The 14,551-nt window shown below is 38.3% G+C and overlaps 1 protein-coding gene across 1 annotated transcript in view; it reads left to right on the forward strand.

Moving 5' to 3' along the window:
• TLL1 (tolloid like 1) overlaps positions 1 to 14,551 on the forward strand; it is a 196,048-nt gene that overhangs the window by 132,070 nt on the left and 49,427 nt on the right. The window contains exons 9-11 of the mRNA XM_074951107.1: positions 3,545 to 3,660; positions 11,488 to 11,590; positions 13,435 to 13,551. Of these exons, the coding sequence (XP_074807208.1) occupies positions 3,545 to 3,660; positions 11,488 to 11,590; positions 13,435 to 13,551 (336 nt within the window). The remainder of the gene's footprint in view (positions 1 to 3,544; positions 3,661 to 11,487; positions 11,591 to 13,434; positions 13,552 to 14,551) is intronic.

A 14,551-nucleotide genomic window follows, 5' to 3' on the forward strand; every position in this document is an offset into this window, starting at 1 on the left:
TTGCCCAGTCAAAGGCAGCATTGGCAACTGTCCAGGGACTCAAAGTCTGTGTCTGATTTGTGTGACATATGGAGTAGATTCTATCTGCTCTTATTTTTAATATGGAGTATGTCATCCTATTCTAGTTTAATCCGAGTGAACATTGTCTTTAGAGATGAAAGTTGCCGTTGGCCACTTTGTTCTACTTGGGGCTCAATTTGTTCATGTTACAATAGCAAATTAACAAATAAATCATTAAACTAATTCAGCTTTCAGAATAAAGTAAAGCAAAATGATGAAATCACGTGAATACATGACTTTGATTAACAAGTAGAAGAGGTTAATCTACAATCTTTTTTTCTTGGCTGACAAGGGATGTTTAACTTAAACAGTAAATATTGTCAAATATTATGACACAGGAGAGTATTTTAAAACATCAATTATATAAAATTTTATTAGAAAAGATCTGACTTTAAACTCTCCCCTCACTCTATCCAAAGTTTTGGAGCTTTTGGTTTGTCCCGTTATGGGACTCCGTGATTGTCAGGCACCTGGCCTGGGTGTAATTTAAAGCTACAGGAGAAATTCTTCAGGAGCAAACTTGAGCCACTTTGAGATCACTTTGATCCATTTACATTCAGCTGAAGTGACTTCACCACACTGGAGAATCAACCACCAAATCTGGGATCTGAAATTTTACTATTAGCTCTTTTCAGAGAGGTGGTTTAAAAAAAACCCAAACCTATTTCATAGCTCAGCCAGGTAGATGCTGAAATTCTTTAAATGAAATTTTAGGAGCTGTGGTGTTTAACTGGATGAGGTTGATTTTATAACAATGTAATTAAAGGATCTGAATAGAGTAAATCTCCATATCTTAGCTCTGTGTGCTTTACTGGGCTGCTAAACTCTGATGATTCCCTATGTTACTTCAGTGTCCCCCTCTATTTTTGATACGCTGTGGAGTTCCTAACTGCCTTCCATTCTATACCTTATGCACTTCAGTCATCTTATATATGTTACATGGTAATGTGTATACATCTATCTATAGATATATACTGAATTATTGAATGATTTTTTAAATTATGTTTTGTGGTTCAGAGTTAAGGTTGTGTGTAAACAAACACCCCTTACAAGTTGCAATATTGTTAGTAACTCAGCCTCAATGTATGGACTGTAATGATAAGGAAATATTTATATGTTACTGTATTAGTTAAATGTATTGCTTAGGTATTTTTAGTTACAATAAACTTGTTATGCAGTTATTATTGGAGCGATAACTATATTGTAGGTTAACAACAGACATCCTAAATGTATAGGAATGAAGCAGGGGAGACTACAGCAGTTCAGGGTCTCTGGGAAATGCATTGTTATTTGAACATAGTTGTTTGTGTCTCTCGGGTAAATAATACATGGTTTGGTAATTTACCATGAAAGGTTATTTTTAAGCAAAGGCCTGGATTCTTCCATACCGATCTCTTGTACGTGTGGAAGAGGAGGAGACCCCTGTAGCTCCATCCTACCAAGGGAGCTCTTAACAGGATTAGGGTTCGCAGCTGGTGAGAGAAGTTTGAGGAGTGTATGGTTGTGGGGGGAATGGGTGGGAGATGTGGTATATATGTTATCCTCCCACGGGCCTCATGGGTGATCTGCTGAAAAGAAGTTTAGCTCCTATGGTGATGGGGGCCGTATACCTACCTAGGTAGATTGATATGAAAGGCAGCCCGATCTGCGTTACATACATCCTCTCCATGACATGTAAGAACACCACTTCCTCTCTTCAAGAGAGGTTCAAGATGAAGCAACTAAAAGGAGAAGCCTTGGCAGTGTAATCCCATCGAAACCACACTGGTGGGGAGGTGAAAGTGGTGGAGGAGCATGAGCAGGGCTTCTGAAGATAGTGTGCAGTACCTTTGGATCCAGTGGATTTCCTGAATTCCACACAGATCTCATGGGCAGAACCACGCTACCACTCTGGTTCTGCTTCACTGCGTGTGAAGCAATATTATTGTGTCCTGAGGCTTCTTTTAAACCCTGTAGGCAAAGTTTTGGTTTCATATCAGTCAGCACTAGGGAAATCCAGTACGGTACTCTGCAATTTATCTGAACTTTCACTTATGCTGCGTTAAAGTAAACTCTTGTTAATTATGGTAGAGAATTTTCTCTAAAAAGGACTTGTACAGAAGTAATTATTTAACATTTAAGTTGCTTTTCTGTGTATGTAATTTTACATAATTGCAAATTTTTAAAAAAAGAGAGAAACATATTTTTAAAATAAAAGCAGTAAGAGATTTTTCTCTATTTGTTTCCTAAAGGACACAATATTATGCCACTTTGACCTTGAAGATTTTTGAAGGAATGAGAGTCCTTTCCTCCCCCCACCTTTATCACAATCACTATTAAATGTTCAGAAGTCATGCTTACTACTTTGAATGGAGTTTAAACCTGCTGTTACAATGCAGTTTTCAGATTACATCTTGGACACATTTTAACAAGGCAGCATCTAACTTTATAGCTGCATTGTCTGTCTTTAAAATAGAGTCTCCTTTGTACCCTCTTATCTAAAGGTTTTTCCAGATCATTTATAATTCATTGAGATTTTGATGATACAGTGGTTCACCTGCTGGCAGCTATAGCCCTGTAATTTAAAAGTATTGCAGATCTGATTACACTGTCAGTCCCGGGGTAATATTCTCAAGTTCACATCTTTCCGATCACACCTACAAAATCAGTAGGTGAAACAACTTGTTGATTGAAGGTCACAAAGATGACTGACTGTAGGAATCCTACTTGAATCAGCTTTAATGGTAGAGAATGGCAGCAGCTTGTGATGATATAGCTCAGTGGGGAGAAAGAATTATTAATCAGTAACCCAGCAGCTAGCAGCATGATTGACAGGTAAGATAAAGGCTTTTGTAATATAGAATATCAAAGCTTTTGGTATTATGGGTCTTTACATTTGTTTCTCTTTATTATTTCTGTACCTCCACAAATCATTTTTGTGCAAAAGATTTTATTGAATTTAGGATTTAGGTTTTCTGTTCTAATATGAATGAATGACATCAGTTCATATTTAGCCTTAATGCCGGACAATATAAATTATTAAATGAAACCGCTGATTAATTTCTCGTATGTCAATCACTTAAGCACTGTGTTTTTCTTTTAGTTCTTCTTAGATAATGTTGGTATGGGTGTGGATACTGCATGTAAATTCAAAAAGTTGTACCAAAATAAAGTCAAAATAAAGGCAAATAATTTTGCCATGTGATTATCAGCCATAACATTTTTTAAGACTCTTGCAATTTTGGTTTTGTCAGTTGCACAGTGCATAAGTGAAAGGGTTCATGGAAAGAAAAAACGGTGTATAAAACCAAAATGCATAGCAGACTGGTTTAAATCATTGCTTTTGACTAAATCATAACATCACTAGACTACTTTTCATTCTGCCTCTGTACTGAATCAAATTAATTCTAAATAAATATTGTAAAGGAGACACTTCTTCCTGTGTGCCTTATATTTATAAGACACATGAATTTCTCTGTTTTTACCATGTTCTGTTCCTTTACAGCATGTGGAGAAACACTGCAAGAATCTACAGGCAACTTTTCCTCTCCAGGATTTCCAAATGGTTATCCTTCCTACACACACTGTATATGGCGAATCTCTGTTACCCCAGGGGAGAAGGTACTTAACCATTATTTCACCACCTCTGTCCCTTAAAATAAATACAAGCATTCCTTTCCTAAAAGATACTCTTCCCTGATTATTTAGCCTTTCTTTCTACTTTTTTTAAAAGTTTGCATAATATCAGGAACTGATTCAATCCCTTGAGCGAATATGTTACAGATTTTGAACTGTAGGCAATTGATTTGACTTTGGCCCATGTTATTAGATGCTCAAAGTTGTTGCCGTCTGATGATTGTTTAAGTGAAATAAGTTCATGGCTTTAGTCCACTTCTTAGTAGGTAGATGTTCATATCACAAAAACCCATCAAAACTTGTGCCCCCATTGACAGCTTCAGCCTAGAGGCAGATGGGTTTAATGGGCATGGAGTTTCAAATACCTTCTCATCTGCATGGATGATCCTTCCAGGATGGGGCTGAGGCACACTGGTTGTACAGCATGGGAAAACCTAGACTGACTGTGCGGCCTACCCAATACCAGCACTTTTAATGCAGTCAGTGGGCTTATATTTGTAAATTGAATATAATACAATAGAAAGTAAGAAGAAACTACAGGAGTTTTAAATGTATCATTGTAAGCATTCTCTGGTGTTGTTCTAGTGGAGAATTTGTATACCTTGATTTTGGGAGCTCAAGTTTCATTGTGAAAGTTTGCATGAGGCTGAAGCAGAGTCCAAGTTCTCAGCCTGGGTGTAAATTTTAGAAAAAATGGACCGAGAAAATTATTGGGCTGGTACTAAGTAGAGGAAGGAAATGAGGCTTCCTTTCACAAAGGTTCTGTGATATTGAAGGCACAAGCCCGCTCGTCTTTTCTAGGGCATTCCAGCTTTTACCATATTTTGTTCTCATTTATTTACTAGGATATTGACCTCCATCCAAGTAAACAGATTCAGTGGGATGAAGGGAGAGTTTTCCCACAGACAAAATGTGCAGAAAGAAATACACAAGTACATTTTAAAGAGATGGAAAAGGTATTAGGAGGGCAATATTAAGCAAACTGATACAGTTTTGAAGAGAGAGTTATAAGAACCAAGAAGCACCCTTCATACTAGAGTCAGAAACCCCCGAAAGCCACCATATTCCACCAGATATTGCATTCAGACCATGCTGTGCTCTCCCACTCAGTACTAGGCTTCCTTCTCTCAAAACAAAATTACTATATTCTTAGTTCTCTCAAGGTCTGTGGCTCTGCAGCCTAATGAACATGTTTGTTTTCTGATGCACTGATAGATCCCAGAGGGCTGTGAGAGCTGTTGCCATTGTTATGAATAAAAGCAAAGCCTTTTGGAATGTGTTAGTCCTACTGTTGGCAGGCACATGAAACAGGATGAAAAATAAGCAGCCTCAAATGCTTGGAGGCTGATGGTGGCACTGCAGGCTGGTAGGGAGTGGCAAATAGAAATGGCTGAATAGGAGAAGTTTTGCACGAAGAAAGCAAATACATCTGGAGGGATAATTTTACATCCCCACTACCTGCACTGCAACACAGTTAATGCTACTGTCACAAAAATGTAATCTCCAACGTTATTTTCTTTTCTCCAGTAAAATAAATAAATATATAAAGTTTTAGGGTTTAATTGTCGCTGTTTTGTTTAACTTAGAAAGTGGTTTTTCCTGAGGATTTCTAGCACATATGCAATTTCATATGAATGGATCTAAGGACCGTAGGTTTATTATAATATATTTATAATGTTGTTGTGGTGCCCTAAGGCCCCAACTAGGATGGGGGCCCATTATGCTAGACATTGTACAAACTCATAGTAAGAGAGAGCCCCTGTCCTGAAGATCTTACAGTGTAAGAAGACAAAAAACAGATGAAGAACAGAGAATGATTCCCTAAATATACTTGGATATGACATATAGTATTTATCAGTCTCAACTCCACCCTGAGGCTCTGAAACAATATCCATTGATTTCTGTAGCAGCTGAGAGCAGAATATACACATTTTGTGTAAGTGTTCCATGTATTAAAATCAAAGGATTCATTTCTGCCTCATTTCACTCTGTTGTACCTTACTTGATGTAAGGGACTGTGGAAGACTTTGTTACGGCCTAGCTAGGGAACTTCCGCTTTCTCAAGGCCACCCGGTCACTGTAGGACATGGATAACCAGCTATAACCGGCCTTAGGCCAGTTCTGTCTGCCCTGTATGGCCCTTTGCCAGTTCGCGGAAAGCCCCTTCAGGGAAGTACCTAATTCTATATTCATGAGCTGTTTGTGTGTATTGCTTATTATGGCTCATTGGTCACTCCTTCGCCGGACTCCGTCCCAGGCAAAGCTCCGGTGTGCTGGGTTCTCCGCCTCCGTGACAGCAACGCTTGGAGTCCCCTTTGCGGGTGTGTCACTAACCTTCAATAAAGCCAATAACTCACTGCTTAGCTGCGTGTGGGTCTCGTTTTCCAGAGTACCTCTGCCGGCCTGCGGTGCTTCGAACACCTTGGCCCAGAACACTTGAAATAAATGGGAATACTTATAGAGTAAGGTACTTAATGTGAGCAAGGGTTGGCAGAATCAGGGTCTAAGAATTAATTGACGTACACAACTCAATGCCTCAGAAACAGATATTTAGGTCCATTTCATGAAAAATCTATGGATGATGGTAGAATATCAGTTTCTTATTCCTTGCATTCCCTATGAAGGAACAATTGAGACATAATTGTGTTTGTATTTTACTTCCTTTGCTTTTAAACACTGAAATAAACTGTACAATAATGTTAAGTGCCATCTGTTTTGGGATTTTGCATGCATACTCATTTGCCCCTAAAATAAGATGTGACCTAATGATGGACTGAGAAGTCTTAACTCCAAACTTCCTGGCTTCTCACGCTCTGGTTTCTTTGGACTGAACAGTATATTGTTTCAACATAATCTGGTGGGAATTTTGGTGGGATGTTACTTTTTCCCTATCTTCATTTCAGAATCCACACTGATTTATGCTAGCACAAACCCTCTATGAGGTCATTGGTGGTAGGAAATTATGAGGGATGAGGTTGCAAGTGTGGTATCGGTAAAAAACACTGCCATCTGAAGGGTGAACCCCTGCTTTCTGGCTCCGAGGATTTAGTTAGCATAGGGGGCTAACCTGTACCAATGTTTTCTGGATCTGGCCCTTTGAATATGTAATATTACTCTCTATTTTTCCTTTAGCCTTTATATGGATGCTTAAATAGGACAACTAATCTTCAGTTATTACAAAAGTAATATTGAATTTAAAAAAAATCCTTGGAGAAATATATAGCATAGCTCTGTTTCCACAATGTGTTTTGTTCTTTCTTGTCTCAGCAAGTAAGAGGTGTGATATATTTTATTCTATTTGAGGCTGCAATGGCATGACTGACTTTGCTTACGTAACCAATAATTTCTTAATTGTGCTGACAAATGTTCATTGATTGTCTTTCTCTGGAGACTTTCAGTCATCCTGTCCCCTTGAACTGTTGTTCTGCCTTGTCTCCAGCTCTACGGATTTCTGCAGAGTTGCAAAATGGAACCTTAAATATATTCATGTTGATGTCCCCTGACTGCCCCGACCCCTTTCCATCCCTCCCCGACAGCCCCCCCAGGACTCCCACGCCCTATCCAACCCCCCCTGTTCCCCGACCCCTGAGTGCCCCAGAACCTCCACCCCATCCAACCGCTCCCTGTCCCCTGACTGCCCCCCGGAATCTCCTACCCAACTCTCTCACTGCCGTGCCCTTACCATGCCTCTCAGAGCGGCAGGAGCTCGTAGCCCTGCTGCCCATGCGGCAGCATGGCTGCGGGGAAGGGGGGACAATCGGGGAGAGGCCAGAGCTAGCCTCCCCGGTCCGGAGCTCAAGGGCTGGGCAGGATGGTCCTGAGGGCCGGATGTGGCCTGCGGGCCATAGTTTGCCCACCTCTGACCTAATGAGAAGAGATTGTTAGAACTAGTTTTCCATTAAGACTATATTTACTTTTATTTTTGAAGTTCATGGAAAGGCGATTCAATATATAAAAAATAGATAGCTGAAGTATGAAAAAATAGATAAAATATTACCTAAAACTTTATACCTTCCAATGCAAATAATTAATACATTTCTCTAAAAAGATATTAACTACTAGAGTAATAAAGAAAAACGTACCGCAGATTCAGGAACAATTGTGACTGATTTTAAAGTATTCAGTTCTGATCCCTCGGCTCAGGTTTTAAGCCTAGCATATAATTTGATTAATATTCCATTATTACAGATTTTAGCTTCTGAAATAACTACAGTAGAACCTCAGAGTTACAAACACCAGAGTTACGAACTGACAGGTCAGCAACAAAACTCATTTGGAACTAGAAGTACTTAATCAGGCAGCAGCAGAAAATACAGTACAGTACTGTGTTAAACGTAAACTACTAAAAAAACAAAGGGAAAGCAGCATTTTTCTTTTGCATAGTAAAGTTTCAAAGCTGTATTAAGTCAGTATTCATTTGTAAACTTGTGAAAACAACCATAACTTTCTGTTCAGAGTTATGGGCATTTCAGAGTTATGAACAACCTCCATTCCCGAAGTGTTTGTAACTTTGAGGTTCTACTGTATGACCCAGAATTCCTACAACTGTTAATTTGTGAGATGATGAAATAAGACCTAAATATTTTATGTTTTCCAATTTATCAAATTTATACTGAAAACATTAATTCTTTGCTTGCAGATTGAGTAATTTAATGCTAGATTCTGGCTGTCCCATATAGTAAGGGGAAAGGGACACAAAGATCAAGTAAGGACTGATCAGATTTGTTGCACTTAAAGGGATGCAGGTCTGTTTTCAAGATGCTTTCCACAGAGCTTATAATATTCCTAAGTGGATAGGGAGCAGGCAGAAGCATGCTCTGTTTTCCCCCTCCATCCCAAACTGCCAGCCAGCAAAGCTGGACAGCTGCACAAAGCACTGCTGCACTCATTAAGGGGGCATGGCAGTTCAAGTTCCCTGTAGCACACCAGGGAGCTCTGGGAAAGTGTTTCTGATGCTTACCCTGGTGCTCTGAACCACCCCTATGCAGGGCTGTGTTAAAGGCATAGCTAGCCGTTAAAAGATGGCTAGATTGTGCACCTGTGCACTTAGTCTTGATTTTGTTTAATCCCATTGTTTCATTTTCTTGGAGAGGTTTATCCAGTGTTTTAAATGAGTGTCCGTCTAACTTTTTCCCCAATACTGCCTAACTTTTAAGTTGAGCTATTCAAAATAAGGAAGAAACTATTTTTTTCTTTACTTGAAACTTCTTTCCTTTTCTTGGCATTCAATTGCTCTCAGCCACTTATATTTAAGCTGTGTATTAGTTTACCTACAATATCTAATTGTTTATCTTCTATTACAAGATCAAGTTGCCTGGGAAAGATTGAGATTTGTGGATAAATACTGTATTGTATGTTCAAAAAGGGACATATACTACACCTTGAAGCAATGAAAATAAACCTTTAAGTGACTATTTGGGTCCATTGTTCAGATTAAAGTGTTATTTTTTTCTTATCACAGTTGGAGTAAGAGAGATTCCCTGACAGTTTTAAATGACAAATGCAGCTGGTACGTGGCTGCCATGGGAATATTTTGTAGTAGTGTGAAATCTAAATTAGTGCACAGTAGTAAATGTTTCCTCTCTAGCAGCATATTTAAAATTTGAGTACTCAGTATTAAAGTCACATGGCACATGCAAAAATGGTCTGTAGCACAGGGTCTGTAATGACGTTTTCTGTTGTAGTGCAAGTATGCTTCGGATCAGTCTTTTTATTGAATATTTGGTAATGTACAGTGAGGAATTGTTTTTAAAAGACTTTTGATCTCTTCAACAAAACGCTGTTGCAAGAAAGTAAAGTGTGCTGCTTTCCCCATTGTCCACTAGGTCCAATTTTACCCTTATTTACATGTAGTGTAACTTCCAATGAAATCATGAAGAGTTAACCATATGCAGAGCTGTTTCCAGGGTTAGTCTGAATGTTCAGAACCAAACTTCCTAGATTCAAAAAGGGAATAAGGGCAAAGAAGGAAAATGAAAGCTAATGAAAGCCTATGAATTCTAGAAACTGTTTTACAGACTGAACTTGAAATGAGTGATGCTTTATCTTCTTGTTTTGCTGACCTTCTCTTAAATCTGACCTGGTTGTAAGAATCATTGTTACCTTTATCTTGCCTTTATCCCCCTTACAAAGTATGTTAATTTCAGGGTACAAAAATAAGTTCCAAGTGAAACCAAAATGTATCAACTTTGACCTTGGCAATGGATTACAGTAACATGTACTCAGTATTAAAGTCACATGGCACATGCAAAAATGGTCTGTTAAAAATGGTCTGGAGTACTGTGTCCAGTTTTGGGCCCCACACTACAAGAAGGATGTGGATAAATTGGAGAGAGTCCAGCGAAGGGCAACAAAAATGATTAGGGGTCTAGAGCACATGACTTATGAGGAGAGGCTGAGGGAGCTGGGATTGTTTAGTCTGCAGAAGAGAAGAATGAGGGGGGATTTGATAGCTGCTTTCAACTACCTGAAAGGGGGTTCCAAAGAGGATGGCTCTAGACTGTTCTCAATGGTAGCAGATGACAGAACGAGGAGTAATGGTCTCAAGTTGCAATGGGGGAGGTTTAGATTGGATATTAGGAAAAACTTTTTCACTAAGAGGGTGGTGAAACACTGGAATGCGTTACCTAGGGAGGTGGTAGAATCTCCTTCCTTAGAGGTTTTTAAGGTCAGGCTTGACAAAGCCCTGGCTGGGATGATTTAACTGGGAATTGGTCCTGCTTCGAGCAGGGGGTTGGACTAGATGACCTTCTGGGGTCCCTTCCAACCCTGATATTCTATGATTCTATGATTCTATGTATTTTAAAGCTCCTAATGCTTTACATGTTTACAGCCATTATTTCACAGCAATGTCACCACTACAAGAGAGAGATACTTAGCTTCACATAGAGTGGGCCAGATTGCTAAGGCAGTGCTAGTGAGCTAGGAACCAACCTGTGGCCATTGTGAATGTGTGGCCTCAATTAACTCTATTCCAGTTGAAAAGCTACATGCTATGATAATATCGGCTATAATAAGTCTGGAGAAAATGGGATGCTCTGATGCATTATTCTGAACACTCCTCCAGCAATGCTTGTGTCATTAACTAAAAAAATGTGCATGTATTTAGGGATGTACTCAGTTCTTTTCAGCGTGAGTCAGAGACTGCAAGTTCTGAAGTTTCATGTATACACCAAATTCTGATATTGCTATACGTTTATTTAGGGTTTGTTCGAAAAGTAACAGTGTATCCAATTTTTTTTTAAATGGTCTTGTTTCCAACACAGGGCAAGCCATCACACTGAATGCACACCCCATATTTTTTGGAATGTAGGGCAAGTTCTCAAAGTAGTAAGGGAAAGAGAACATTTTATTTTATGGTGATTTTATGTCCATAAATAACATTTATACCCAGGGATGTTAGAAATGACCCAAAGTCCTATTCACTGAATGGAGCACGGCTTGGGATGAAGTAACATCCAATAATGTCATGTGATGATGTTAGAACAACATTTTACTGTATTGTCACTTTCACATTCGGATTTCTTAGTAAAAACACCCCGGAACTGTTAAGCTAAAGTGGTCAACCTTAAGCCTGCCAGTTTACCTTACACAAAGTTATAGCAGAACCTGTAGGGTTCTCTTATACTTACTATAGGAAATAACTTGGATGCTGCCAAAGGAGTAGCTATTTAACTATCTAGGCAATTGGCGAGACTTTAAGGGTGATCACTATGACTTCGGTTTCACAGCATATTGATTGGGTGGTCTATATTCTAGTGCTAACTACAACGAAGTGAATTATATGGCATGCTATTCTCCTCTGCATTGCAGATTGTTTTAAACTTTACTACAATGGACCTGTACAAGAGCAGTCTCTGCTGGTATGACTATATTGAAGTAAGAGATGGCTACTGGAGAAAATCACCTCTGCTTGGTATGAAACTGTTTCCCCACTCCACTCTTGTTCAATGTATAGTTTGCATGCAGAAATTTAACTCCTTGTTTGCTATTCACAATAACTTTGTAAGTCTTTGAAAAACTGCAAAATTCTCAGGAAATATAAATAAATAAAATAAATAAAAATTCCCCCTTCAGAAAACAAACAAATACAAAGAAACAAAAAAGGAAATAAACTTTCATCTCAGTGGAGCAAGACGTTATTAAGCAGATGCTTGAATCTGAGCATGACAAATGAGTATGTGTGTACTTAAAATAACTGCTCATGCGGTATTTCTGTGTTTAAAAAACGAGGTTGCTTTAGATTTGATGGTAGAACTTTAGTAATAATTTTTTGAGGAAGTAGTAAGTGGCACAGGCTCTGCCAGTGTGCATAATTGGTAATTGACTTGCTGTGACTAGAACACCAGCTGTAAAGTTCTACTCATCAGCTTGGGCTCTAGTTTTTCTGTTGCGGTTACGAGAGGGGAACTTTCAGTTTGAGTAATGGACATTCAACACACCAATATCTTCTTGCAAGTCAATAATGCAGCCCATGAGACACCCTTTTCTTTAAAAAAGATAGAGGTGTAGCTGGGAAGATTTGAAACTCCATCATGCCATGCTCAGGCCGTGGCATGCTGGGATATGTAGGGTGTGTAGCATGAACATCCTTTTTCAAGAAAAGGGTGGGCACAGGTATTTATTGCTTCAGGCTGTATTTCAGTAGAGTGTAGGCAAACAGCAACAGAGTTGTTAAACTGGAAAAAAACGGAGATTATATATTTTTGGCCTTTTTAACTAATACAATTTAGGCCCGAGCTATTCTGTGGAATTTGAGAAATATATTGCATGCTTCCACAAATATAGTAGTGGTATTCATGTCCATGTGATAAAGTGCAGATCCATATGATAAATTAGATATATTATGTGTCTTTGTCCTCCATACCTGCAGTCTACCTACTAATCCCATCTACTTCAAAAAGCTGTCATTTTTAAAGTTAAATATATATATATATATATATATATATCTAGAATTGAGCATTATGCATCCTGGACTTCATACTGGAATAATGTCAGCAAAAGTCAAGGAAGAATTCCAATTTTGTGGGAGAAAAAATGCTAATGCTTCTCAGTATATATATATACTGAGAAGCATTAGCATTTTTTCTCCCACAAAATTGGAATTCTTCCTTGACTTTTGCTGACATTATTCCAGTATGAAGTCCAGGATGCATAATGCTCAATTCTAGATCAGTGACAGGCTTAAAGTATGATATCATTTGACTCATTGTGGTTAGAAAGAGGAACACCCTCTTGCCCCTCAATCCCTCTGAGACTTTTACATGTGGTCTCATAGTACTAAAGGAGCCTGGGAATTGTGAAAAATAGCACCAACAAAATTATAATAAAATCTCTCTATCTCTCTACAATGTATTTTAAAGCATTTTTATTGAATTTAAATTGTCATGGTTGGAAAGTATGGGGTGGGGTCAGGCAATAATTATTTAATGACAGTAGCTGTTGAGATTTAAAAAGTAAAACATTTATAACCATTAAACCTTGTCAACATCACATGTCAAAATGTACAAAGTAAATATTGTTAAATCAAACTCTAATGAGTTCTCAAGGAACATTTTTTCTTACTTTGCCTATCTGTACATATCTATTATTATCAATGGAAATATTTTTGTTGATTTGTGTGTATGGTGAAATCAGCATTTATTGATAAAAATCGAATCTTTCCAAGCCTGTTTATAAAGTTAAACCCACACGTAAGTGCTTGTAGGGTTTGGGCCGGAAAGAGCACATCAAGTATGCTTATTCGTTGCTTGTTTTTAGGCAGGTTCTGTGGTGACAAACTGCCAGAAGTACTCACATCTACTGACAGCCGAATGTGGATAGAGTTCCGCAGCAGCAGCAATTGGGTAGGAAAAGGTTTTGCAGCAGTTTATGAAGGCAAGTCCCTGTGAATATTAAAGATGACTTAAGCAGATGGATAAAGATGAACAAGAAACACATTAATATCTTGACAAATGTGGGCATTGATAAAGAGTTAAATTAACTTCCTCTGAAATTAGTTTCTTACTTTTTAAGAAAGCAGTTTTGGTATGGGCCATCAACTTCATAGATGTGTAATTTTGAAATTACTGATATGATCACATTACAGACGTCATCCTTTCTAATAGCATCAGTAATGGTGATCATAAGTATATCATGCACATTTTTAAATTCTCAATTAAATGGGAGTTGGAAACTCTCTTAAACGTTCTCAGTAGATTTTGAGATCTGTTCTTTAGCACATACCTACATTTCTGCACAGAGCTTACCAAACACAGGGAAATTTCCATTTTCCTTTAGTTCAGGTGTGTTGAGTCCATTTTGTTAATGACACTTTGGAAATTTAATGTGGCTATCTTTTTCTCATGGGAAGTTTCGGGAGCGGGGAGTTTTGCACATTTCTTGTTGGATACCTTGTTTAAGAGGCAGCGTCGAAGAGAAAATGTATTTAATGTTTTGTTCTATACTTTTAGTTCCATACTTCCCCACCTTCTTTTGCAAAGTCTGGTTCTATTCCTGCATGTATTGTAGTTTACGTAAAGGAGAACGTTAACAGACACCTTCTTGAAAATCAGTGTAGCCCAGTTTAACACTGTTGAGTAGAAAAGAGTGTGATTTAAATGGAACCCACAGATGTTTAATATTTGAGGGTAGGCCCCAATCCTGAAAACACTTACGCATTTGAGTAACCTTACTCATGTGAGTTGTTTCTCTGAACTCAAAATGTATGTGTTTCCAGGTTCAGAGCTTAGTTTGTAGGTAAAAATTCATAGATATAGAGGATGAAGTTTCTGTCTCAATATTCTGTTTTACTGAGGCTAATAAACTACATATGGACATGGTTATTGATGGGAAATGTATTTTACATAACCCGAAAAGCATATAAAAAGTTATATTA

This window comes from Natator depressus, chromosome 4 (assembly GCF_965152275.1).
Source record: "Natator depressus isolate rNatDep1 chromosome 4, rNatDep2.hap1, whole genome shotgun sequence".
Taxonomy (NCBI): domain Eukaryota; kingdom Metazoa; phylum Chordata; order Testudines; family Cheloniidae; genus Natator; species Natator depressus.